Source organism: Trachurus japonicus, chromosome 12, assembly GCF_045865225.1.
Source record: "Trachurus japonicus isolate A0001 chromosome 12, Traja_1.0".
Lineage (NCBI taxonomy): Eukaryota > Metazoa > Chordata > Actinopteri > Carangiformes > Carangidae > Trachurus > Trachurus japonicus.
In genome coordinates, this window is record NC_140918.1 from 9,176,821 (window position 1) to 9,204,255 (window position 27,435).

Consider the following 27,435-nt stretch of genomic DNA (forward strand, 5'->3'; position numbering starts at 1 on the left):
GCCTATAGATCAGCCGCAGCTGCCGCAGCTCAGCCCGCCGCCGGCTCCGCAGCGCTGACTGGAGTGAAAGCGAAAACAATACCATTTTCCCGACATCCATCATTCTCACAGGTGCCACTTTTATCATTATCTGTGCCAAACCAATCAATCGTCATGGTCGGGATTCCATGACACCTGCCTACGCACACTTCACGGCTGACGAGAAGAAATGAGAAACCACAGACCGGAAATGAGGGGTGGGAGGGAGGTGTGTGTGTGTGGGGGGGGGCGAGCAAGTGTTATTATATCTGCAGCTTCAGGAGTCCTCTTTATGGATCAATAACATTATTATTGAAGTAATTGAGGTCTGAGAGACAATGTGCTTCCGTGGGTGGTATCCAGCTCGTAATGCGTCCCTGTGCAAGCTTGCACTCTTGCATTTGTGTGCATGGCGGGTGCTGTCTAGCATTAGGGCAGGTGCGCTGTCATGGAAACAGATGGCGTGAACTATAAATTGCCTCATTGTGTCCCTGTAGGAAAGTGTCTCTGTTTGATTAATTATATAAGGGTCTGTTAGAGTAGCTCTGTTAGCCACCATATAGGCCTGGCCTCTGATAGATGAGACATCAGTGTGCAGCCAGATGATAAAAACCCATGAAGTGGGATTTTAGCATTATTAATATGTTCCAGCTCAGACAGCGAGTGGATGCTATTTAAAGAAAGCAACTGCAAACTGTTTATAGAGTTGCATAACATCTATTTAAGTCAGGACTTTGATGACTATATGAATCCTGGATATATAACAGTGACGCATGGAGGCTAACCATGTAGGGTTAGTCCTTATAGTACAGCAGTGGCCCAATTTTAAGTCTACCCTGTGGCCTTTTGTTGCATGTCATCCCCTCTCTCTCTTACCCCAACCTGTCTCTCTCTGACTATAAGGTAAAAACTAACAAAGCCTTAAATAATGGTGGTTTATTTCAACTGGGAATCAGAACTTGAATTCCCACTGGAGTCAAATTTCCAACTCTGAAAGTCAGAGGAACTTCACCAACTACAGTACTACTTCAAAATCCAAGATGGCTGCTCTGGAAATCAGCAGATAGCTGTACTGTAGGTAGTAAGTAATTTACTGTTAATTGGCACCTTTGTCTTACAAACAACACCATCCAACTTCTATTGGTGGACATGATGAATGCACAGTGTTTTGCCATCAACTTGTATTGCTAACAGTGACGATGACAAGGAACATAAACAAGCTTCAAAACTAAATGGAGATATCATCTTTCTTTTCTTTTGGACATGTTCATTTTTCTTGTAAAAAACAAACAGTGTGTCTATTACCCACAATGCAACTGCAACACTGATAAATGTTCTGATATTTAAGTATGTTAGCCTAATGTAGCCTCCAGCTGCTAGCCTGAAGCTACGATCTGCTGAGCTCACTTCTTTTTCAACTCCACACACCCACTTCTTCTTTTGTTAAAAAAAACAACAACCTTGCAGCCTGAACTGACTTCAGTGACACAACCTGAGGCAGTTCATCCCTCTGGAGCCTCAAAACACTTAACACAACTTTTTCCACAGTTCACAAGACCTGCAAACAGACTTTGACGTGTTAAAATCTGTGTTCTCTTCCAGGCTCTGCATCTAAGAACATTAAAAAGACACTGAACCCAATAACATCTGAGTCTGGTGAATGAAAACAAGTCTGAACATCCTGTAGATCTTCCAGGTCATCCACAATAAGATGTCCCTGTGTATCAATGGTATATTTCTGATTATGTGTGATGTGATTTTCTATTATTTCCTCTGGCTATTTTGAGTTTATTGTCTTGACTGATCTGACGAAGACGCATTTTCCCACCATAGTGGAACAAAGACATTCCAGTCGAGTTCTCAGAAGGGCAAAAATAATGATTAGTGTCATTAAGTCATTACTGTGCCAGCCAGATGTCTTTGTTACAACGCCACAAAACATGTTTGAGAGTCACGCAGCATGTTATACAAGGTGTGAATTCATCCACAGGCTGTAAAGCAGCACCAGTTATATCTCACTCTCTCTTCTTCCTCAACACACTCATGATGCTCTCATCCTTTTGTACAAGATGGACGAGCAACAAAAACCCGATACGACTCATCAGATGAGTCGACATTTCAAGGAAATTCCATCCAACTGGTTCCCCGAGATTACATCGAGCAGGTGCAAATTATGGAAATCCATCGTATGACAAAAAAAAAGGGTGTGTGTGTGTGTGTGTGTGAGTGAATGTGCATGAGAAAAAAAATATTCACAAGCTCAGGTGAGGATGAGAAGTGAGATCATATTTTGATCCATGTGACTAGCGGCACACAAAGGACGATTTGCATTTGAAAGGGATTCCTATTCTCTACTTTTTTCACGGGAATAAAGAGACACCAGGTTCCTCCACATACCACACAGCACGTCATCCGCTATGTGGCCACAGAGGAGCTCTTAAAGCCTGGATCGCACATAAAAACACTAAAACGACTCCTCACAGAGGTCTAAATCTAACAGGGAATCATGGGAAGATTGGGGGATTTTATTCACTGCGTACGATTCGTTTCACTGCAGCTTCTCATGGGATCCACTGAGAAATGGATTGTGGGTAGATGTCAGCCCAAACCCCCCCCCCCGCCGCGAGCCGTGGTGGACTGCGACCGAGTATACACCCCGCGGCTTGTTAACAAGTGACTCAGGTTTCACAGGGGCTTGTGTGTGCTCAATAATGAGGAAAGGTTAATAAGCTGATCAATGAGCAGGAGATTGTGCAGCAGCGGCAGCGGCTGGTAAACAAAACCAGGGAAGTCCAAGTCAGCTGCAGTTAACACTGACCCCATTTTTTTACAAGGGCCGAGGGACGAGTCACACATAACCTGTAATTTTCCCAACGCCTGTCGTGAATAAAAGAACGAGCGTGTGTGTGTGTGTGTGTGTGTGTGTGAATGCATTAGGAATGGGGATGGGCATAAAAACATGAGCACGTAGCTGACGCCTCCCGACTGAAACACAGATTAATACTCTCATCTCTCATTCCTCTCCTTTCACCAGCTGCCCCCCCCCCCCTCCTGCCCCCTACCACTGCCTCCCCGCCCCTCCACCTTAGCCCCGATGCGATGACACGTCATGCTGTAATGAGTTTTGTAAAGATTTTTTCAGATCGATGTCCCAATCAGTCAGCCATCGCCTGTGAACTGTGATTCACATGCTGTTGTCTGCCCCACCAGTCGATAGATAGAGAAACCATTGATTTTCTTTTTCCTTTGGCAGGCGAGGGGGAGGGGGGGTTTGGAGGGGCCGCTGGTGGGCGCAGGTGGAGGTGGGGGGTGGTTTCTTTGTCGTGGAGAGACACTGATTAACTGAGAGGAAGGACGGACAAGGCCTCACCAGGGAAACAGCCTTGACAGCAGCGTGTGTGTGTGTGTATCACATACAGGAGGCAGAGGGTTTGTTTACATTCTCACAGGTAGCAGATTTCTCAATTAGGTTGCGCAGCAGCAGCAATGGCGTGATAACAGCGAGGCGAACCACTGTCCGATACGGGAGCCGAACTTAAGTGCTGGCCGAAACTGCACCATTAGCACAAAGATACAGGATATTAAACATAACCACTAATGAAAATGAGTAATTAAGCCACTTGATGCATTCATTAGTGGATATTCCCATGCCAACTTATGTCCCATCACTGGCGGTATCTGAAAGTCAAGATAACAGTTAAAAAAAAGCGGGGTTTTTTACTCATTAATATGGAAATTAATGTGGCTACGTGCTCCACATCTGATCACTTCCTCTGAAGCTTTTAATGTAGGGTTTAAAAACTGTCTCTAAACTAAGCCGTGTTTGGAGAGGGGAGCAGTAATTACTCTCTGTACTTTCCTTCCAGACTTTTATGTGACAATTTGCTGCTTTTCTTTATTCCCATCACAGCGTATTACCTCGTCTCCGAGACCCTTTAAATGGGTTATAAGTTCTGCTTCACTGTTTTTACCCTAATCTCCAATATTCACAAAATAAAACCTGCAGATGATTTTTAATTTTAATAAAAATGCAGATGTATTATACAAGTCTGGGAAATAACCTGTGTGTCCATTGTAAACCCTTGTGACTATTTTGTGTTGTGTTTGTTTATTTCTTTCCACAGGTCTCTCTTGAAAATGTAAATGTGGGGAAATGTATATATGTATGGTGCAGGTTTTTGTTGGTATGTAAATGCAGGAATGTACTGTATGTACAAGTAAAGTTGAGGACACACGTCTGTGGTCTTTTGATGCCATGTTTGTAAAATGATGTATTTCTCGAGGCTACATGGAAGGTGGAAACAATTATCCTGAAAAGGACAATAAAAATCTTAAATCTAAATCTAAATTTATTTCTGGAGGTTATGAGCTATGAAGGTTGAGATTCACAGATGCACAAAGAAGGTGTTTGAGTTTCAGATTTCAGGAACTTGCACCAGACATTTCCTTTTTTTCTGCTAACATTTCCATATTTCGCACATTCTGTGACAAACTGTAAACTGTTTTCCTGTCTGTAACAACATCTATTGCACGTCTGTCCGTCCTGGGTGAGGGATCCCTCCTCTGTTGCTCACCCTGAGGTTTCTCCGATTTTTCCCTGTTAAAAGGGTTTTCCATGGAGTTTTTCCTCAGTCGATGTGAGGGTCTAAGGACAGAGGATGCTGCTACAATGCCATGTGAAGCCCTTTGAGACAAACTGTTTGTAAAAACGGGCTATACAAATAAAATTGCCTTGCCTTGCCTTGCCTTGCCTTTTTTTTCTGACATTAAATATGAACTGGTTGTTTATCCTTACCAGCAGGTGCGTGCTGCAGTCCCAGCCTTCCTGCAGCGGCGGGGCGGTAAAGGTAACCCGTCCCCCACCCCATGGAGTCTGCGTGTGGGTTACGGGGAGTCTTGGCTGTGGGCGTCTGTCTGCTGTTGGATCGGGCCAGCAGGCTGTTGAGACAGTTGTGCGCGCTGGGGTCGTTTCTTTTGTGGTGGACGTGGCGGTTGTTGATGTTGATGCCGATGCCGCTGCCGCCGGCGAACGCAGCCTCGTTCACGAACATGGAGCCGTTGCCGGCGTGGCCTCTGGGCTGAGTCAGTGTCGGGTCCTGTGGGGGGACGGGGGAAATGTCACGGTCACGTTCAGAAACACAACTGAAAGTTGAAAAACAAACAGTGTGGAAATGACTTTCTACACCTGTGAAGCCTTCAAACAATGAACCTTTGAAATCCTCATTTGCATAAAGGATCAGGAAATGTTATAACCTCTATATAACGGGCTCTTCATAAAAACCATTCACCTGTTTTTATATGTAGTCAAACTGATCATTTTGCTTTTGTTTGCCCAGGTTTTTAGACTTAATCCGTATCTGACAGTAGAAGTGGCAGTGGGATTTTGTTAGTGCTGCTCACAGCCTCTATAAATGTCACCGTGGAGCTTTATATAAGGACAATTTCTTCTTTAGAAAGCAGATCCCACAAAATCTGATCATCCTGAGAGCAATGCAAATCATGTTTTGGAAAAAGATACTTTTTCATTGCTCTGAGCAACACACACGCAAACCTCCATTGGATGGGTCTCGAGGCGAAGCATTAAGATGGATATCTCTGACCTTAGGGAAATTAAACTAAAAATGCATGGCTTAGTACGACCAGAGGTAAAATGGGGAAAATGCTTAGTCATTTGGATGAAGTGACCCTTTAATGTCTGGTGAAAGGTAACCTCTCTCCTCTCCTCTCTCCTCTCCTCTCTCCTCTCCTCTCCCATCTTCACATGTACGTGGCCTTTCCATCGCTGAGCCGAGGCAGCACAGCTAATTAGAGAGGACCTGAGAGCCGGTGTGTGAGTGTGCATGTGTATGTGTGTCATTCAATCTGTCTCTGACCCTGTGAACTGCTGCCTCTGGCTAAAACATTAAGAGGGGAACATTAGGACCTCAACTGCCTGTGCACGCCTTTGTCAGACCTCTGCTTTTAATGCAGCGTCTGCACCGACTGAAGCAGATGAATGGAAATAAATAAGTGCAAAAAGGAAAAAAAAGCCAGTGGAGCCTCATCACGTCGTCCAGCCTGCAGGGGCCCGGGCTGGTGCGTAAATTAACGAGGGAGGGAGGGAGTTTGGTAACACGAGTCTGCTCATTTGTCTGTCCGTTCGGGCGCTCTGCGTGTGTCTTTTGAACGCTCACACCTGCTGCACTGAGCGGCACGACGCCTCCAGCGGAAGGCTAAACGTGTGCTTTATGCTTTTCACCGCCGCCGCTGCTGCTGCTTTTCCCCATTTGAAGTACATTTTAGACTTAAAGGGCACAGAGAACAGCGCAGGCCTTTATCCCCCTCCATGCCTTCCAGCTGCGGGGGACATTTCACTGTAGTGCTCCTCAAACAAAGTGTCAAAGATTTAAGCCCCTTTGGACACGATTGATTGGTTTCCGGGTGCCGCGTGCCTCTGGTTTTAATTATTTTGTCGGGAGCTTTTATTTGCAACGGTTTAATTATCATCAATCATTAACATGTTTATTGGTGAGCGGAGCTGCTGGAGCACCAAGACAAATGATGCTGAAATTGCTCTCATTATCGCAGGTCGTACATCAAGAGGGGATTGAGCTGCTCTGTGTAAATGAGTGAACCGGCGTAACTCAGGGTGATAAGCTGTCTGAGGAAAGCTCATTAATGACTTTAGCCCAGAAATACTCCATAAACACTGTATATCTGAACATCAGCCTGATGTCAGGGTCAAGAGCTCTGGTCAGATTACAGTTAACGGTGTTCAGAAATGGCCATTTGTCGCGCCGAGTTTACCCGAGTAAGGAAAACGAATTTGATTGGTCGTTATCGAGCGGGTGGGATATTCAATGTTTGGGGTGAGACTGAGCTTGGTGTGTGTGTGTGTGTCTCAGACGTTTGATTGACGGATGACGGATCCAATATCAGTGGCTGGTGAATCGTGAGCAGGCCGACGTATAATCCGTGCGCCTGCATTATCCAATGCGGAAAAAAAATACCACACTTTCATCCCAGATTTACTCGAAAATAGAATTTTGCACAAAGTTTGGGCTACATCGTCTGATAGATGAGTTATTACACTAATGTTAAGACCCACAGTGGGCTCAAATTCAGTTTTCTTTTCTGTACAGCTTTAACGCCGCTCTCTCTGTTTGCGTCAGCAACAGCAAGCGCCCGTTGCGTCCTCCTACCTCCTAAAAAGTTTCATCCCATATGCCATAACAGAACTAAATAAGAAAATGAAGAGAATATAATCATGGGGAATGCATATGAAAATGTGGGAAACTAGGTAGGGTGTGGGGTTTTATATTTTATGTATTTGTGGGGGTATGAAAGGTGGGAAGGCATGTAAATGTATGTAATGGGCTCTTTGTACAGCTCCACTACTTCCTGAACTTAATACTGCTCCTTTATTTCCTGTCTTACATGATTGGACAAACTGATTAATCCAGGTGTGTCTGAGTAGTCACAATGGTCAGACACACAGTTTGTCATCAGTTTGTCCAATAATGTAAGACAGGAAATAAAGGAGCAGCATTAAGTTCAAGAAGTAGTGGAGCTGTGCAAAGAGCCCATAGGGTCAAACAAATAAATCCATCTATCTATCTACTTATCTACCTGCTGCCCGTCTAGAGGTATGACGGTGGGCAGGCTCCTCTGCCGGCCGTGCCTCCAGGTCTGGAGCAGCTTCTGCTGGCTCTCCAGGCGCTCGCGCTCCCTCTCCACGCTCCTCTGGCCCTCCCGGAGCCGCTCCAGGCTCTGCTGGTATTCCTCCAGCTGCTCGTCCAGCTCGTCCCTCTCGCGCCGCAGCTTCTCCGCCTCCAGGTGGCACTGCTTCTCCCGCTCCTCCAGCCGGCTCTCCTGCTCCCCCTGCTGGCTCTCCCGGGCGTGGCACGCCCTCTCCCAGCGCTCCTTCTCCTGGCGCAGCCGGTCCTGGAGCCGCTGTGTCGCCACCACCTCCTCCTTCTGCTTCTCCAGGTTGCGCTGCTTCTCCTGCTCCTGGAGCGTGTTGCCGCGGACGCTCGGGAGGTGAGGTCGCTGAGCGCGTGGCGACGGGCGCCCGCTCTCTCGGAGGAGGAGCCTCTGGACCTCGTAGCAGCTGTCCTGGATGGTCACCGCAGCCTGGAGCGCACACACAAGGAAGGGCACAGTCATGAAAATGCACAGGCCACCACCACTTTAAAGGGATACGCCAAAAAACATTTTTCCATGTCTTGCTTCACTCCCGAGTCCATGACAAGCAGATAGACACCATCCTTTCGACTGTGCGTGCAGTAGCAAGGGAGAGTCCGTATCGCCCGTAATTAGCTTAGCTCAAACGCTGGAAGTGCATAGGTAGTGTTAGCCTGCTTCCACCTAAAGTCATCAGAGAAACTCTTCAGCAACTCTAAACGGAAACCGGCGGGCCGATCTTCGTCTCAGAGCTGACAAAACTCTCCGGTAAGGCATCTTGAGCGGTCAAATGCCGGTAACGGGACGAGAGCGGTCAAAACGGAGGGTTCAACCAAAGACGGTTTATTTTGGTTCAAGCTAGCTACATCGAGGGTAGGTTAGCTTCCTATTTCAAAGTAAAAGCACAAATTCTATCCTCATGGTTTTCTGTATGTAAAGGGCAACGGGTGTTTTATTTTGTGAAAGTAACCGGAAGTGCGTTGGTCACAACGGCTAGCTTGAGTAGCGCCAAATTCGTCCGAACAAAATTGTAAACAGTTGGTATTTAGACAAATTAACGACACACTGCTGATCTAAACGGCTACTTTCTCACCTAAAAATGTTTGAAATGTTGATAAAGTGATATATTTACAGAGTTTAGAGCTAAAATGAAATCAGCTTCTGACTGCTGATTTCGGCTCGGGTAGGAGGCAGGCTAACACTACCTATGCACTTCCAGCGTTTGAGCTAAACTAATTACGGGTGATACGGCTCTATCTCCCTTGTTACTGCACGCACAGTCGAAAGGATGGTGTCTATCTGCTGGTCATGGACTCGGGAGTGAGGCAAGACACGCAAAAAATGTTGGTATCCCTTTAACCACATGTTCATCCTCAACAACAGGCAATAGAGAAAGGCCGATTTGAATGGCAAAATGTGGGATGGCTGCTCTTGACTGCTTTATGTGTGAAGGGAAACAGCAGCTCTCTACTGGCTGAACTGTGGTTTTTCAGACACATGCGCATGAACAGGACTTTGAATATTATGAAAATGGCCTTTGAGATCAAAACCATCAAACCTACACAGATTGCGCGTGCACTCATGTCCATACGCAAATACACACAGACGATCTCTCTACACAAATTTACATTTTATACTAACGAGGAGTGTGTGTGTGTGTGTGTAGAGAAACAAAAGACCATTCGATATCTCTCAGCAGAAACAAGATCAGTGGGATCCTCTCTCTCCTGCAGCTCGCTCCCTTTGGCTTCAAACAGCTGAGAGGTGTGTCGTCGTGTTTACTGAAGCTGCTGTGTGTGTGTGTGTGTGTAAAGAGACTCTAGGGCCTTCATCTTTACCGAGTGAGACACTAACATAGCATGTGTCTGTTCACAGTGAAAACATAAAGGGGCTTTGCTTGTTTGGAAACCTGCTCAGGTAGATGAGCCTCTGTGTATCAGAGTTAATCCACTCACCTGCAGACTGTAGAGTAACTGAGTCAGGCTCTGGACACTTTGAGAAACCTGTTAATGGGTGAAATCAAACAAACAACACGCGGATTACTGTGCGTTACATGCATTCGCTCTAAGATTTCCTCGTACTGTCTAATGTTGTGCAAATTAATGAGTTTCACGGGGACATAAGAGGAGTCTCCTGTCATGAAAAGTTAGTGGAGAGACTAAATCTGAAGCTACATTCGTGCAGCATTTGCGCCCTCTGGAGGCTACATGGTTTTTCTACCAAACTCATTCGGGGGGTTTAGATTATCACACAGCCGAGGATAAGAAAATGATTCCTCTCTTATCAGAGTCATTTACCTCACAGTTCACAAAAAAAACCTGCCAACGGTAGCACAACTGTGGCAGGGTAATTGGAATAAGTCTCCATATCTATTTTTAATGACACAATACCTCTGGGAATTAAATGGACTTCTGCCTTTATTATAAGCTTATCAATGATTCATCGCATTAAGACTGAAATGTAATTGTAATAGACCGCACTGAATTATTAAAACAACTGCTGGCAATCTCGAACCACACATCTGCGGAGAGATGGAAAGAGGTGAAGCTCGGTTGCGGGCTGTAAGAGGATGTAATGACCTATAATAACCTCTGTAATACCACTGTAACTCCACCATCGCAACTACAGTAATGGGGGAAAAAACATTACATCATATTGCTGCATCAATATTTAACTCATGCTATCTAATTTTCTCTTTCGGTTTAAATCACAAGGTCAAGCAAGCATCGCTATGAGCTAAATGCATTTTTTACACATCAAGCATCAGTGTTGTACCTTGAGGTCAATGTCATCAGAGTAGGTTTTTTGTGAGAGAGCTGGGGACTGAAAAACAAGGGCGTCGGTCCAGCTCCCCTCTCTGGCCTCGGGGGTTTCAGGCGAGGGCTCGGAAGAATCTGAGGAGGTAACGTCGGTGAGTGGAGCGGGGCTGACGGGAAACACAGAGTCGATGTCAGAGTCCGCGCTCTGACTGGATGGAGAACGGGCCTTGGATGTGAGCACGGCTTTTAGGTTTTCAGCTGGAAAACAAAAAAAGAACAGCGTATAAAAACCAAGTTATAGGGTTCCCATTCTTTTTTTGAAATAATTTTCCATGACTTTTTCGCTGCTACAGTTTAACAGACATGTTACCACACCATACACTAATACAACCCCAAGTGTTCCTTTCGACAGCTGCACCGTATTTTGAAGTCTTATTTAAAGATGTGATGTCTATGGCTCTAATTTATCTATGAAATAATCTCTTACATGCTTAGAAATTATGACAACTTTACCATAGAACAACGCAAACATGTTGTTTTTTTTTTTTTTTTTTTTTTTTTTTAAAGTATATTTTTCGGCTTTTTTGCCTTTATTTGATAGTGATGACAGTAGAGATAGACAGGAAATGGGGAGGCAGAGAGAGGGGGAATGACACGCAGGAAAGGTCTGCCCGACGCGGGATTCGAACCGGGGACGCCTGCGGCGAGGACTGTAGCCTCTACATGGGGCGGCCGCTCTACCCACTGCGCCACGCACCGCCCCGTTGTTTTTGTTTTTAAACCACGCCCACTACAGCTCTCTGCTGCTCGTCTATCTGTCACTCAGCAGAGGAGACAAGGAGAGAAAACCCTCATGCTCGTGGTCCAATAATGGAAACACTATCAACTCAAAGTCTCTAGTTTTCTCGCTAGGCACTTCTTTGGAAAATAAATCATTAGCAGGGTCTGAAAAAGTTAAATAGAGCTCTGGTAGCTGATTAAGCTGTTAAGATGTGATAAATAATTTTCCAAGACAACCCAAGTTTTTTCAGGACATTTAATGAGTAAAAAACTCTCCTTTTTTAACTGTTATCTTGGTTTTCAGATACCGCCAGTGATGGGACATAAGTTGTCATGGGAAAGGAATATCCACTAATGAATGCATCAAGTGCATGCATGCATCCTTATTTTCATTAGTGGTTGTGTTTAATATCCTGTATCTTTGTGCTAATGGTGCAGTTTTTGCAGCACTTACAGTAAGTTCAGCTTTTATATCGGACAGTGGTTCGCTTCGCTGTTATCACACCGTCACTGCTGCGCAACCTAATAGAGAAACCTGCTACCTGCGAGAATGTAAACAAACCCTCTGCCTCCTGTATGTGATTAACCTGGAAAATGAGTGGTTGGTCAACCATTTTCCAGGTTTTTCAGGTTTTCCAGGACACGTGGGAACCCTGAAGTAGCTGCAACTGAGGCTTGTCAGGTTTGTGTGGGCTGCACTGTTTGTACAGGGTCGTGTCAAAGACGTCTCACCCTCTTGCAGAGCGGCGGCCAGCAGCACGGCGGCCTGCGGCGGCTCCTCTGAGTGCGGCTGGACCAGCAGCCTCGGCTCGACCACCGGAGGCTCCGTCCTCCCGTTCAGAGCGTGGAGCTCCGTGTAGATCTGCAGCTTCTCCTCCAGGCTGGAGCAGATCAGCTGGTCCTGGCTCATCAGACTCTCTGGTAAACACAAGGTCATACGATACGATTCAAGGATTATAGACTACCGTGTGGTTTTAACTCTAGAGGGGGATTAATATTCAAGATTGTGGAGAGAGAGAGAGAGAAAAAAAAGAGAAATAAATGATGAAATATCCAAGGACCTTGTAACTTATGGATCTTCTGAATGCGAGCCTCCGCAGCTCGCTTCTCCTCCTCTGATTCACTCGTGTCTTCCTCCTCTTCCTCCGGACAGCTGAGCAGAGGCAACAGATGGCAAAGGTCAGATCAGATCTTAAAGGGATACTTCACCCAAAATCTATAATTCACCAATTTTCTACTCACTGTCATGCCAAGGAAGGGTTTGGAAAACGCTTTTGGAGTTCCAGGGGGGGTCCGTCTGGCAACGGATTTTCATATAACGGCGGTAGATAGTGCTCACTTTTGAATCATCCAAAACACACACTATGAAACATCCAGATACCTCCATACTGCTCGTCCGTACTGTACTGACCCAAATGTCCTGCGTGAGATTTGCTGCGAGATGTTCTTCTGTGTTTACATCACACATCCAATGGTTTACAACGACGAACGAACATCTCGCACCAAATCTCACGCATGCGCACAAACATCAACAGAGCCACTGGGAGCTACTGCTACAACAAGGCTAAAAACAGAGATCAAATTACGTTTTTTCAGAACAATTTTTATGTGGTGGCTTCAGGACACTTGGGGTCAGTACGGACGAGCAGTATGGAGGTATCTGGATGTTTCATAGTGTGTGTTTTGGACGATTCAAAAGTGAACTCTATCCGCCGTCATTATAAACCACTGGAGCTCCAAAAGCGTTTTGATAACACCGAAAGTTCTCCAAACCCTTCCTTGGCATGATGGTGAGTAGCCAACTGGTGAATTATAGATTTTGGGTGAAGTATCCCTTTAATGTTCAGTTTCTCTTTCCTCAATTCACACACACACACACACACACACACACACCGACATTAACAAACCTCTCCACAGCTTCTCTAATGAGCCTCATCCACGTGTTCCTCTCCTCTTTGGACGACGTATGGACCTCGTACATCTCCGGCCCGGCGGCTGATGCGCTGATCAGAAACATCCCTCTCTCTTCATTTGCTACTTCTCGCACTATTAACTTCTGCAGCGCGATGACTGGAGGTTTCTGGTCCTGGAGTGTATTAAAAAGAAAAAAAGAAAAAAAAAAAAAAAGGAAGGGAAATGTATTTTTTTTTTTTTTTTACAAGAGATGATAATGGGCCCTGGATAAAATAATTCACTCTGTGTGAGCAGGTAATAGGGTGTAACGCTGCAGCTGGGTGTTTGTCAACCCCACGCTGCTATGAATGTGTGCGTAGTTGCGTACCACAGTGGCGAACGTGTATTTCTGGTCTTTCTCCTGCAGGAAGATGAGTGTGTCTGTGAGAAGCAGAGCCATGATATCTGTGGGAGAAAGGAAAACACAGTCATGTCACTTTGTTTATAAGATAAATACATATAAATTAGGGATGTCACGATTGTAAATTTTCTTGGTACGATTATTGTCAGAGAAATAATCACGCTACTACGATTATCACGATTATTATGCGCTAATTAATTTCACAACACTATGAATGTGTAAAATCAAATTTAGTCAAAATATAACTACATCACTCATTGTTTACACAAAATATTTCAAGTATCTATTAATATATGACCAATTCTTAATCCCCAGGGGAAGTGTTTGAAATATTCAGGTCATAAATTGTTATCTATACCAAATGTTTGTGTTTATTTTAATCATTTTTTGTTTAGTTTTGCTTTTTTTTTTTTATTAGAAATTACACACTAACATTTAAATTCCTACCAATTCAATGTTACGTTGGTTAAATAGACCAGTATCTGTGCATTTACCTTTATTTTTGCACACATCTGCCAATAAGGTTCCAACATCAAATTTTGGCGTTTAATACCACGATTAAATTATGAAAACAAGTCATCGTGACATCCCTAATATAAATGTTAATAAAAACAAGAGTACACAATACACTGTATTGTAGGTCAGTCTCACCTTTTAGTCGACCCGTGGCCGTCTTCCACAGCAGCAGCCCCTGGTGTTTGAGCGTCTGTCCCCGTCCCATCATGTCCTGCTTGCGGAAGGCGTGTCCGTTCTTCAGCTTGGCCGAGCTGCGGTTCTCCATGCGGTTCCACACTTCCTGTAACCGCTGATGCCGCTCGTACTCGCTGACGCTCAGGTCCACGGCCGCGATCACCTCCCGGATCTGAGCCAGAGCTTTGGAGAGGTCGACGTGCTCCTCTGTTTCCTCTGATGAAGGACAAACACACACCATGTTTTGGCTACAACTACTGTATGTATTTTTTTGGGTTCATTTTGGCTGTGGTGACCAGCAGGTGGCAGCAGCTGACCTACCTTGAGTGTATTGTAGGATCCTCTCTAGGAGCACTGGGTACTTTGTTATCCTTTGGGTCACCAGCAAGATGCACTCTGGGATCTCTCTCCGTCGCACCAGAGAATTGTTTCCTTGTTGCTTTAAAAAAAAAAAAGAAAGAAAAAAGGGGGAGATGACATCAGGAGTTGCACTACATCTACCTATTTTTCCCCCCAATTCTATCACGCACCATTACTTTTTAATTTATCTATCTGTTTTGTTTTAATTTTATTGTCTATATGTAATTTTATTATGTAAGTGATGCATGTAATATATGTAAATATGCAGTTGTATGCAGGATCAATCAGTGTTTATGTTTGTATTGCTTCTGAATTAATGTACTTTGCACACTCTCTCTTGCACTACAGTTGCACTACATCTACTGATGCTTTTATTTTGAAACTGGTTGAAAAGTGAAAAGGCCACTGCTCATCCGTCGGCAAAATACTTCAAAGAGGTGCTGGAGCTGAACTTTGAGACTTAGAAAACAACAAAAAAAAGCAACCACATACTCAAAACACTGTGCATGTGTCAATTGATTGATATTATTAATATATACTGGTATATTAGTTGATTTATTGATTGTTTGGTATTTTGAAACTGGTTAAAAGTGAGGCAAATGCTTTTAAATACCTTGATGAAGTTCTGAAATCTCTTGTTATGCTGCTGGAGCTCTTTGAAGAAGCTGACAGCTTCATTGTGACGACTGCAGAATTCACCGTACACCTGCTTCATCTTCTCCCCATTTTCTTCTGAAAACTGCCCAAAAACACACACACAGACAGTAAGTCACATCAGTACCAGTTTCCATTCATTACACCTGAGACACAGGTAGCTATAGTCTCAGAGGGACCAACCTGGTGGAGCAGGACGTCTCCTATTCTCTGGATGAGGTAGTTCCTGTGTCCCTGCGGCTGGGCCGAGCCGTGGCGCCGCTCCTTCATGGCGGCGAAGAAGGCGTGGTGGAAGAGGAGCAGCTGGTCCAGACAGGGGAAGACCCGCTTCACCGCCTCCGTATCGAGCTGCACTTCCTCCTTCATGCCTCTCCGGAAAACCTCGGCCATGATGTGGAGCGTCTGGAGGTGGTGGAGCTCCGTCTGCATCAGCTCTGCAACACACGGCACACTCAGTATGTGTGTGTGTGTGTGTGGTGCTGGTGTTGCATCACTCCAAAAAGCTGAGTCTGTTCCTAAACTAAAGGGATACAGGGATAAAGTACCTTTATACGCCGCTAATTAGCTTAGCTCAAACGCTGGAAGTGTATTGTTAGCCTGCCCCCTACCCGAGCCGAAATCAGCAGTCATAAGCTGATTTCATTTTAGCTCTAAACTCTGTAAATATATCACTTTATCGACATTTCAAACATTTTTAGGTGAGAAAGTAGCCGTTTAGATCAGCAGTGTGTCGTTCATTTGTCTAAATACCAGCTGTTTACAATTTTGTTTGGACGAATTCGGCGCTACTCAAGCTAGCCGTTGTGACCAACGCACTTCCGGTTACTTTCACAAAATAAAACACCCGTTGCCCTTTACATACAGAAAACCACAACGATAGAATTTGTGCTTTTACTTTGAAATAGGAAGCTAACCTACCCTCGATGTAGCTAGCTTGAACCAAAATAAACCGTCTTTGCTTGAACCCTCCGTTTTGACCGATCTCGTCCCGTTACCGGCATTTGACCACTCAAGATGCCTTACCGGAGAGTTTTGTCAGCTCTGAGACGAAGATCGGCCCGCCGATTTCCGTTTAGAGTTGCTGAAGAGTTTCTCTGATGACTTTAGGTGGAGGCAGGCTAACACTACCTATGCACTTCCAGCGTTTGAGCTAAGCTAATTAGCGGTGCGCCAGCCCGTATCTCCCTTGTTACTGCACGCACAGTCGAAAGGATGGTGTCTATCTGCTTGTCATGGACTCGGGAGTGAGGCAAGACACGAAAAAAAAAGAAAATGTTGGCGTATCCCTTTAAACAACTATATGCAGTTACAGCAAATGTTGCAGATGATATATAGCGCCACTGGCAGAAAACAGCACATTCCAGCGGCGTCCTGACATCTGCTCACCATAGATAACGTCCTGCCGCTTGACAGCTCGTTTCTCCTGCTTCTTGCAGAACTTGTGCTCGACTGTCAGACTCCACGACTCCGCCTCGTAATCCACAGCGTCAGCCGAGATGTCACTTTGGATATATGTGTCCACACAGTCTATGGAGACAAAAAAAAAGAACAGAATGAATATTAATCCAAAGTCTCAGGGTTCGTTTTAAGAACTTATTGTTCAACAGGTTCATAAAACTCTGACTCTCATCTCAGTTTACTGTCTGGAGAGAAGTTAGTGACAACAAACGACTGCTGCATGAGTCAGATTTCAGTGTTCATGTTGAAAATGTGGATATGAAGTCCTGTCTCTGATGTCCAAATGCATGTTGCATTTAAAGGGATAGTTAAACATTGTGGCAAATTGGCCCATTGCCATAATCCCTATAGTCATAGCAGTAGGTTCGTTACCTTTAATTGTCGGTGCAAGCTGTTTGTAGAATGGCGGAGCAGAGCCGTGAGCTGCTACACTATGGAGGCTAATGGGATTGCTCGCTTTCCCTCATCAAACTCATCAAATACACAATCCAACAACTCCAAAACGCTCTGGTGGACAAGTTGTGACCTGCACATTCACCACGCTATGAGATGATAACAGAACGATACGATACGGAGTTGTTTTCAAGGTAAATTCATGCAAAACCGCTAATGCGCGTTTCCATCAGGGGCAGTTTTTCGGCAGCGGCTCTGCTCCGCTGTTCTAAAAATAGCTTGCACCGACAAACAAAGGTAATGAACCTACTGCTAAAAATATAGGGATTATGGCAATCGGCCAATTTGCCAAAATGTTGAACTGTCCCTTTAAGTACTGGTGGAAAACACGGGGACATCTATTTCTTTTACTACTGCAATCAAGATTTATAATTATGAAGAAGGAGACACGTGTTTTTCCCAAAACATCCAACAACTCATCATTATTTTATCCAAAAATATTACTCTGTAAAGAAATACTCCAGAGTCATATAACTGTTTTTGTTATTTGTCCCCAGGAGACAATTTTTTCTCCCTACATTTGTGTTTGTTTTACTTGAATACTGAAACCAGGTGCACTACTATTTTAAAAACACACATTTCGAATGCAGTGGTTTGTTTTGTCTTGTTTGTTCAGACTGTGACACATCGCCAACAGCTCATTTCCATTTTCTCCCTATTGTTTTCCTTCCTTCCCATTTACTGGAAGATTTTTTGAGTTATGCTGTGTTTGGGTGCACGGGGACATGAAATCCACATTAAAAAAACCCTGAAAACCAAACAGTTTATTTTTGGGGTGTTTTTCTTTTTTTCATGGAAATGTGGAAAACCTAAAAACAGTAGTGAGTCGTATCGTATTCATGTCGTACCTTCTCCGAAGTACGAGTCTGTGGAGGTGGAGGAGGTCGGCGTCGGCAGCAGCTCCTCCGAGACGCTGCTCACCCTCACGGCATCAGACTCTGTCTCTGAACTCTCACTGAGCCGACTGCACACACACAATCACACACACACACAAAGGAACATGGACGAGCATTATTATGAGATTTCTTTTTTTGGTAACACTTTAAATTAGGGAACAGATATTCACCATTAACTAGGTGCTTATTAATATGCATATAAGTAGCTTACTAGCTCCTTATTAGTAATTATTATGCACATATTAACACCTTATTCTACAGTACATAGCCTTATTCTACCTCTATTACACCATGAATTAAGATTTTTCCTGATATTAACTCCAAATTATCGCTTATTCATTGTAAATTAATGCATTGTTGTTTCTGAATAATGATGTGAATAACCAGCGGGTTATTGGGGCCTTGTACAGGGGCAGTAGCACAAGAACAGTAATTCTTCCTTTATCACTCTGACTTAGTATAGCATTAATGCATTCATTTACAATGACTAAGCGATAATTAGGAGTTAATATCAGGAAAAATCTTAATTCATGGTGTAATAGAGGTAGAATAAAGCTAGTAAGCTACTTATGCATATTAATAAGCACCTAGTTAATGGTGAATACATGTTCCCTAATCTAAAGTGTTACTTTTTTCTTTCTTTTTTTGACTAATATTGCATTATATTCTATCCATCTATAAAATCTGAGAGTTTAACGACCTGTCACTGTTTCCTGTGAGGGGGCTCAGCTGTGCCGCTGTGTCCTTCTTCTCCTTCGGGGAGTTGACGGGTAGCGATGTAGAGATGGGGGAGACGCACTGAGGAGGGCTGTCTCGCACTGTGAAGTCTGTCAGAGAGGATTTGAACCCACAGCGACTCCACATTAGCTCCACGAGAGGAAAATTTCATGCACAACGTGTTTTTTTTTTTAAAAAGACTCAACAACAACAACAGTTTGTGACCATTGACCCCCTTGTTTCTTGTAAACTCACTCTGTGGGAGGGATGCTGTCCTGTTCTTCACCATGGAAACGGCATATTTATCCTGAAGTTTCTGAGTGATACAAATGAGAGCGTCTCGTCAGACAAGGGGGTAAACAACAATTGATACATGGACAACGGGCTCCAGCAGAGACCAGCAGATAAAACCCATTTCAGGACAACGCCCACCTTCAAACACGGGGGGACCGAGTCCTTGCAGCCCTTATGGACGATGGCGGTGCAGCCTAGGACAGAGACATTTGTATGGATGTGAGTTCTTTGCTAAGAAAATATAAATCTAAACTTGTGATGGATGAATAGAAGTGAAAAAATCAACAAAAAAAAACTCCCAGCGCACATTAGAGTGGATTGACAAATTGATTTATTAACAAAAGTTAAAAGCAGCGAACAATACAATTTGTGTTTTTCTATTCTTGTTGTTACTTTTTCTATTACTCACTGTACACACACTATCTTCATTTATATATAATGAGTTGGGTACAGTTGAATTAGATTGTGTATTCTTTCTTACTTCAATGTTGTAATGGGTCCTAATTATAGGCTACTTCTTTATTATATTCGCTTTTCTTAGATTTTTAGTAGATGAATTCCTATTTATGGTATTTATATGCCTTTGAATAAACTTGTATGTGTATTTCATGGAATGATTGTCAGGTTGTTAAGATTAGGATTTAATTCACCTGGTCTACTTAAGCAGTGGTTCTCAAAGTGGGGTCCGGGGACCCTCAGGGGTCCTTGAGAGAGTACAAGGGGGTCCCCAACTTTTTTTTTTTTAATGAATTTTACTTTTTTAACGGAAATATTACATTTTTTTTAACAGAAATATTTCATTTCTCTACATTTTTCCAAAATTTCACACCACAGGCCCTAATTTGAACATACATTAACTAAAAAAAAAGGAACGATATTCACTCTCAGAACAAATATTTGTGTATTTAAGGTGTTTGTTTCAAAATGTGGTCCAATGGGGGGTCCGTGGTCTAATTTGTGTCAGTTTAGGGGACCTTGATTTAAAAAAGTTTGAGAACCACTGTACTTAAGCACACACCTGATGACAATCAACAGTGAACCAATCGAAGCAACAGGCGAAACGCGTTGTTCGCTGCTTTTAACTTTTGTTAATAAATACATTTGTCAATCGGCTCTAGTGTTTTTTGATTTTTTCATACGTCTAAACTTCTTGGAGTCAAAGTTTTACTCACTGGGGCAGTGCAGCAGCTCCTTTGCAGATGCCGGTTTGTCACACACCACACACACAGTGGGGCCCAAACAGGCGCCTGTGGAAAAGCGATGTCCATTCAGCTGCCGATCCTTCGCGTCTCTGTCCTTCCCCTTCCCCTTAGAAAACCATGTCAGAGACATCGGTGTCAACAAACACGCCACATAGACGGAGAAAAAGCCCTGATTGACAAATCACACCTATGAACTCATATACACTCTACAGCATATACACCGCGGGCTGGAGATCCCTGTCAAGTCTCTGTTTGCAGAGTGAACTCTTCCACACGTGAGTAGACAAAAAGAGCCTGGGAGGAATGCCCGCCTTTTCTTTTTTTTTTTTCCGAAACCGTAAGAAAGTGCACTGACAAGGAAACGAGGCACGGCATAAACAACAGATGCAGGTCGGAGGGGGCTTCCAGTTTCTGTGCTGACTCAACAACAGGGGATTAATCATTAAAAGGAAAGCGGCTGCGGACACCATGTTTGGTCTGTCACTCTGACCTTGAGTGAGTCCCAGAAACATTTCCTGGTTCTGTCTCCCACAGAGTCACAAATTCCATACCTGAGTGTCGACGCTGGGTTTGAACTGAGCTCTAAAAACACTTTAACCTGTTGCCACTCCGACGGCCCGCCGGCGGGCCGTCGGGGGGGTTTTAATCAGGGAGGTGTCATCAGGATGTCACCAGTCACTTGAAATAGTCATGCCACATATCGTTGGAAAGCTAAAACTCTTGTGATTAAAGATATGCCGACCATTCCTAAATATAATCATCACAGCAACACTCGAATCAGACTATAAACATGCTAACAAAGTTCGTAAAAAGCCGATATAACTCACGATTTGTGTCAGGGCAGGCTCAGGATCACAGGGTTTCCCCACAAACTTGGTGTCGTTACATTCAGAAAAGTCCAGTAAATCCAATCCAGTAAAGTATTTAGTCCAAAACACACGGTTGTACCGGTAGATAACCTCATCCCGCTGCTGCATCTTATGAAATTACGCATTGTATATCCAGTAAATCCGTTTATTTCTCCTCATAAGTCCGGCGTTTACATGAAAACAATGTTTATTTCACTTTACAAAATGGCGCTGCCCTCTGACCTTTCGAAATTTCAGCTCACTCGACCAATCACAAGCTCCCTCTCTCCGGCTGCCGCCTGCAATAGCGAATGAGTGGCTGTGTCTCATGAGGAACATCCCCTCCGACAGCGCTGAATGGCTTCAGCCAATAGAAACAGATCCCGATGACAACTGTAGCATTGAATAGCCAATGAAATTACGAAACGAACGATGTGCTGCATTCACGGTCCCTGGGAAAAGGCAGCACCGCCATTTTCATGCGTAACTTTGCAAAAGCTGCACTTTGGCGCATGTATTGTTTGTCAATGGCAACTTTAGGAAAACGCCTAGATATACACTTAGAAAAACATGTGTAAAATACTAATTTTTAGCAGGATTGTTATCAAATTTGAACTGGGGCCAGGTAAGGCTTCATGCTGTAGTCCCATTGTGTTTTCCAGCTAAAATTCTCAGCTACACTCATCTTCAGGCATCTGATTGCAACAAAAAAATTCAGGCGAGAATAAAAACATTCTAATTCAGTGTGCTCCCACTTAGATTACTCAATGATAGTAGCACTTATAGTGATTATTTCAGTTTGGGGAAAAACTTCAGAGTGATACCTTTCAAAAGAGACCAAGCCCATCCATATTCTCCAAACAGTTCAAGAACAGCATTCAATTTACTTTGGGTACGCCTTGGATAGGCGAATATTAAAACACTTGTATAACTCAATGTGCACAGGTCAGACCACTGCAAATACCCCGTGTGTTATTATTGTAAGCTATTATATACACATATAAACACATAGCATAGCATTATAAGCTGACTGTGCACCAAAGGCAGGCAGATGTATTTCTGTGACCAAAATATCCAGCTGTAGTTTGCATCAAAACATGTTTTTCTTTTCACAAATCTATAGCAGGAAATTCAATATAAACACAACCCGGTAATCATAATAACCACCACTTTTTACGATCTGATGATAATAATAATTTAAAAAAGGGTCAGAGCAACAACAGCAACAACAACAACGGTACTTTCATTTAACCGTAAATGAAACAGTTGATGTTTATGGAGTAAACAGACAGTAATTATTTTGCTCAAAGCAAAAATGAGCTGCTGCAACAATAACTGACATCTGTAAAATAACATCTGGCCAGTTTTATGACAAACTGTTTTATTATGTATCAGTTTTATTCTTAAAAGAAATCAAATACTAGAAGAAACACAACTATGACGGCCCATATTGGCTATTTGTTGAATCTATTTGTTGTCCTCCACTCTAGTGAGTTTAAGTTTTGTCAAGTTATGCTGAACAGTCTAGTTTCAATAGACGGATGAATAGCAGATTGGGTGTTAACTGTCAGTAGGCGTGGGCTGTTTGTGGCCGCTGTTGTTTACCTTGGTCTTGTTGCGTGTGCTGGACATCCTGCTCTTCAGGAAACTAAAAGTACGAATGACTTTGTATTTCTCCGACTCCGTCTTGGTTGGGATGTTGTATTTATCCAGCTCCTCCTCTTCAATCCTGAGGAAAAGTTGAAAAAAAAACATCAGTGAAATTCATTAATTTGGACTTCTGCTCCGTGATTAAAACCATTAACTATGTCACTTTGTTGTGTTAGTTTAAGTGCACGAGGCAACAAAACAAAAGCAAGTGAGACAAGCTTATTCTTATAATGCACATGCATACGACTGGTTCATGAGCTGTGGTTAGTTCAAAACTGCAGCTGTTCATCAAAGCGTTATTTCATTGTGCCGCCTGTGGAAAAATAAATGTTGGGCGAAGCAGCAAACTGTGTTTCCATCCTCTGCAATGCTCAGCTGTGAAAGTAAGTTGTTAGAAACATGCAGAATGACAATAGTGCACACGTATTGTCATTGTATTGGCGAGTGCGACAGACTGTGAGTTGAGTTTTGGGGGGGGTTTTTTTGGAGGTTAGTTAGTTGTTTTTATATCGCGGCAGTTTAAAGGAGGTTTAAACAGGCGGAAAGGAGGGTCGACCCCTCCCTCACATACTCTTTGAGGAACTCGGACAATGTGAGGTGTTGGAGGGACTCGGCCAGCTCCATGCTGCCCTCGTCGTCGGCAGACTGGGCTCGTTTACGGAACCTAATCTCCCTGTGAAGAACATCGCACACACACACACACACACAGAGGAAAACTCAGGAACGATTCAATGAAGACGAAGGACGGCCACTGATACACACTGCTAACGAGTATAAAGGACGCAAGCCTGGTTGTTTTCATTCGTACTGTATTTTCATCAATGATCACTAGGGGTGTGCCAAAAAATCGATTCACATAAGAATCGATATAAAATGTCCCAAAATCAATAAAAAAAAATAAAAAAAATGAAACAAATCTGCTGGCTGTCGGCCTTTATTTCCTTAGAATTTAAAAGGCAGCATGTTTAACTGCACTATTTTTTTTTAAATAAAGAGGCACTTTTAATTTTGTTACTTAAGTAGGCTAATATGTGATATTGCTTTTATGCAACAGTTTCAACAATTCCATCTAAGCATGGATAAATGTTTAAAACTCAATAAATGTGAAAAAGACACTTTAGTCATTCTGTCTTGCAAAGCAGACTGGAGTAGATCATGAGGATCCTTTGCACACTGATGAATCAAATCGTTTTGAATCGAAAATCGATTTTGAATCGAATCGTAGCCTCAAAAATCAGAATCGAATCAAATTGTGAGATAGTAAAAGATTCCCACCCCTAATGATCAAATATTTTATGAATAATCAATTAATTGGTTGTAATATTAAGTTTATTTTATCTGCAAATATTCAAGTTATCATGATGTTAGTGCAATAAAAGCACAGATATTTTGTCACATTTAAGAATATGGAACCATGATGTGTTCAAAATGTGACTTAAATGATTTAATGATTAAGTAAATAGTTACCAAATAATTTTATATTTGATTGATTAAGTGAGTAAATGTTCAAATACAACAAATTTAGCACAAAATCATCTTTTATAAATCTCATTGGTACTTTTCTTTAATGCCTGAGTCTTTTCTGTGTCTTCCACTAGGGGGAGCTACTCAGGTGTTGCAGTTTTATCCTTATCACAGTATTTGTACATGAAGTGGTGGAGGAAATATCCATTGGCATTAATCCTAATGGAACAGCAGTGAAATGAAAATACGGAAAGAAGTGGAAGAGGATGTTCTTTATTTAACTCAGTGACGCTCCTCTGGGAACCGACAGAGGCCATTAAAAAAAGATTTAACACCTTCTGGAATCATTACTTTCCACTAGATTAGTGCAGTGTTTTCCATTCATAAAGCACAGTTTGCATGTGCATACACACTACATTTATTATCAGGGCAAGATGACACAGTCTGTATAAGAGCCCACGGATGAAAAACAGAAGCGAAGGCATTGTGCTTTCTAAAAACACACCGAGCCGAGAGCGGCGGCGGCGGCTCAGGGTCAGGTCTGATATCTCTACGTCACTGCCTCTATTCAGAAGATCAAAAACACCAGTAACACACATAATACCAGCTCTGCTCTCAAAGGAAACAAAAGAGCCTCATGGAAAAGACGTCAGCAAACTTCACAGTCACCACCGATCAAACCCAGCGGTCGTTATGGTTACACACATATGTTGCTGCTCTCGGGACTGCAGGATTACATACAGTATCTGGGTCTTTTCTAATTAAGCGCCAAACCCCGGTGAGTGAAGCCGATGTGAAAGAAAAGCCGAGTCATTTTAAGTGTCAGAGAGCTGCATCTCAACAACACGCAGTGATTCAAATAAGTGAATTAAAAAGGTTTAGAAGCATAAATACCTTTTCTCATGCGACTGCTCTGAAATACTGGAGGCTCGTTGCTCTGTGAACACGGAGAGTGGGAAGGAGTTATTAGTACAGCATGATCCAAGGCTCTGAAAACAACAAACTTTACAACAACAGTGTGCTTAGAAAACAACTTATTTGCTTATGTAAAGACAGAATAAAGAGGAATCGTGGCGTCCTGAGCAAAGCGAGAGAGAGAGAAAGTCACACCCCCGTATGTCTGTGTGAGGTGTGATCTCAGTTACTCTTCTTTGTTTTTTTGGAGCTGGTCTGATTTTGCACGTGCAGGTTAGTGCATGTGAGTCTCACCTGTTGTTCAACGGTCTTCCCCCGTGTTTATTTACACATGCAACACCCACAGGCAACATGGCACAGTGAACTAGTTTTTATCAACTTCATCATTGTTTTTCACGTGCGATAACAGTAGCTATTAAGGTCATAAATAAAGTCATAATATTGAAAATAAATAAATAAAAAGAACAAAGATATCCATAAAAATCACAAGATAACAAAATAGCATTCAGTAAGAACAAAAAACAGATAAGGAATCTTAATTTATCTTATCTTTAAAGTTAATTTAGATGCCAGAGAAGCCATTCATTACCAGAACGGGTTTAGATGAGAGCATTTGAATGCAACACAACACAACTCATATGAAATGACAGACGACAGTGAAGCTTGTAACCAGGACAGAAGAGGAGCGCTACATTTATAAAAAAAAAAAAGTTGCAGCACAAGCGGATGCAGATGTGCTGCTGACCAGTCAAGAGTCTCCACACACACACACACACACACACACAAAAACACACACACTCCGTCTCACCAGGCTGCAAAGCAATCGGTTATCTTTTCATTTCATCACAGCCAGCCAAGTCACATTTGTTCCAGCGCTCCCGTTCTGATTAAAGTCGGGGTGTGTCGTCGTGATTAGGCAAAGCCAGACACCAACCAACACAGATCTTGCTCAGACAGACACACGTGCAAAACGCAGGCCGAGGTTATTACAGTTTTCATGATCTCACTTTAGTTCTCACTGAGATTGTAGTTTCAGTTCCCCTCAAATCATTTTCACTTGTTTTCTGTGGGTTTTCACTTCAGTATGAGCTAAATATTCACAGAATTCGTATTTAAAAGTTGATATCACAGCTTCACTGCATGCTCAAGGGAGTTACCATTTTTGTGGTTTCTAGTATTGTTGGCGAAATTCCCATAAATCCAATCAGCAGTTGGGAGCAAGGATGGAAATCATTGTTTCCTCTCTTTCAACACATTGGATCAAAACAAAACTTCATGATCAAGTTTCTTCTACTTTAGGTTTACTTAACACGTACTGTATTATGCAATTTTAGAGTTTCTGGTTGTGGATGTCCAATATTCATTTCCTTTTTTAGCTTTTTAGTTTTGGAGGTAAAATCTGCAGCAGCTGTTTGGTGTTGTTCAGGTTCAGGCGCGCTGTCAATTTATCTGAGCGTTTTCAGTGAAAACAGCTGCCTGCATCTGGATGTGAACCGAACAATAAAGCTCGCAGGCCACAAATCCCCCAAAACTGATGAACTGAAATGTGCTGCAAGGCTTTTTGTGTAGATCTGACAGGAAATGCAGCGTTGAGTGATATTTCTCTGGGAGGGTTCATATATCTTAAAGCTTTCATTTTCAGCAGTGAATCAGTTTACAGTAATAACCTCGGCTTCCCCCCTCTCCACACAAACACACGCGCACATACAGTACACACACGTAGACATAAGCACTGACACTGACAGCGACATGCCGGCTACACGGGGCCTTGGCGCAGTGTGACGGCTGCAGGTGTCCAGTACTTACTACCAGGGTGGAGCAGAGACAGAGATTTAGACAGAGAGAGGGCCTGAAGGAGAGATCGGCTGTGGCTGACACTGTGGAGCGCGGCATCTACGGGCACAGTGGACAGATGGGGCTCACACATCGACTACAGAGGGTTGCAAACTATCACCACGGACAGTAAACTCCGCCCTGAGGGCTTTTACAGCGCCGCATCATGCAGCGGTGTGTTGTGAATAATTACATTTTTGGCAAATTAGCCCATTGCCATAATCCGTATAGTTTTAGGAGTAGGTTTGTTACCTTTAATTGTCGGTGCAAGCTGTTTTTAGAACGGCGGAGCAGAGCCGCAAGCTGCCCAGAGCTATGAGGCTAATGGGATTTCTTGGTTTCCCTCATCAAACTCATCAAATACACAATCCAACAACTCCAAAACGCTCTCGTGGACAAGTTGTGACCTGCACATTCACCACGCTATGAGATAATAACAAAACGTCATGAGACAGAGGTAAATGCAGA

The 27,435-nt window shown here is 43.2% G+C and overlaps 1 protein-coding gene across 2 annotated transcripts in view; it reads right to left on the reverse strand.

The window, feature by feature from the left end:
• Positions 1–27,435, reverse strand: part of arhgef28a (Rho guanine nucleotide exchange factor (GEF) 28a) — a 66,205-nt gene that overhangs the window by 2,284 nt on the left and 36,486 nt on the right. The window contains exons 14-35 of one of the 2 annotated variants that reach the window (XM_085793026.1): positions 26,941–27,027; positions 25,114–25,156; positions 23,327–23,428; positions 22,711–22,834; positions 20,228–20,363; positions 19,194–19,249; positions 19,017–19,077; positions 18,745–18,871; positions 17,997–18,112; positions 16,624–16,764; positions 15,421–15,671; positions 15,197–15,322; positions 14,545–14,662; positions 14,185–14,439; positions 13,501–13,577; positions 13,127–13,305; positions 12,281–12,372; positions 11,952–12,137; positions 10,456–10,697; positions 9,636–9,683; positions 7,627–8,130; positions 4,814–5,114 (exon numbers count right to left, since the gene is read on the reverse strand). In XM_085793026.1, the coding sequence (XP_085649152.1) occupies positions 4,814–5,114; positions 7,627–8,130; positions 9,636–9,683; positions 10,456–10,697; positions 11,952–12,137; positions 12,281–12,372; positions 13,127–13,305; positions 13,501–13,577; positions 14,185–14,439; positions 14,545–14,662; positions 15,197–15,322; positions 15,421–15,671; positions 16,624–16,764; positions 17,997–18,112; positions 18,745–18,871; positions 19,017–19,077; positions 19,194–19,249; positions 20,228–20,363; positions 22,711–22,834; positions 23,327–23,428; positions 25,114–25,156; positions 26,941–27,027 (3,372 nt within the window). The remainder of the gene's footprint in view (positions 1–4,813; positions 5,115–7,626; positions 8,131–9,635; positions 9,684–10,455; positions 10,698–11,951; positions 12,138–12,280; positions 12,373–13,126; positions 13,306–13,500; positions 13,578–14,184; positions 14,440–14,544; positions 14,663–15,196; positions 15,323–15,420; positions 15,672–16,623; positions 16,765–17,996; positions 18,113–18,744; positions 18,872–19,016; positions 19,078–19,193; positions 19,250–20,227; positions 20,364–22,710; positions 22,835–23,326; positions 23,429–25,113; positions 25,157–26,940; positions 27,028–27,435) is intronic. The other variant, XM_085793025.1, reaches the window with a different exon arrangement.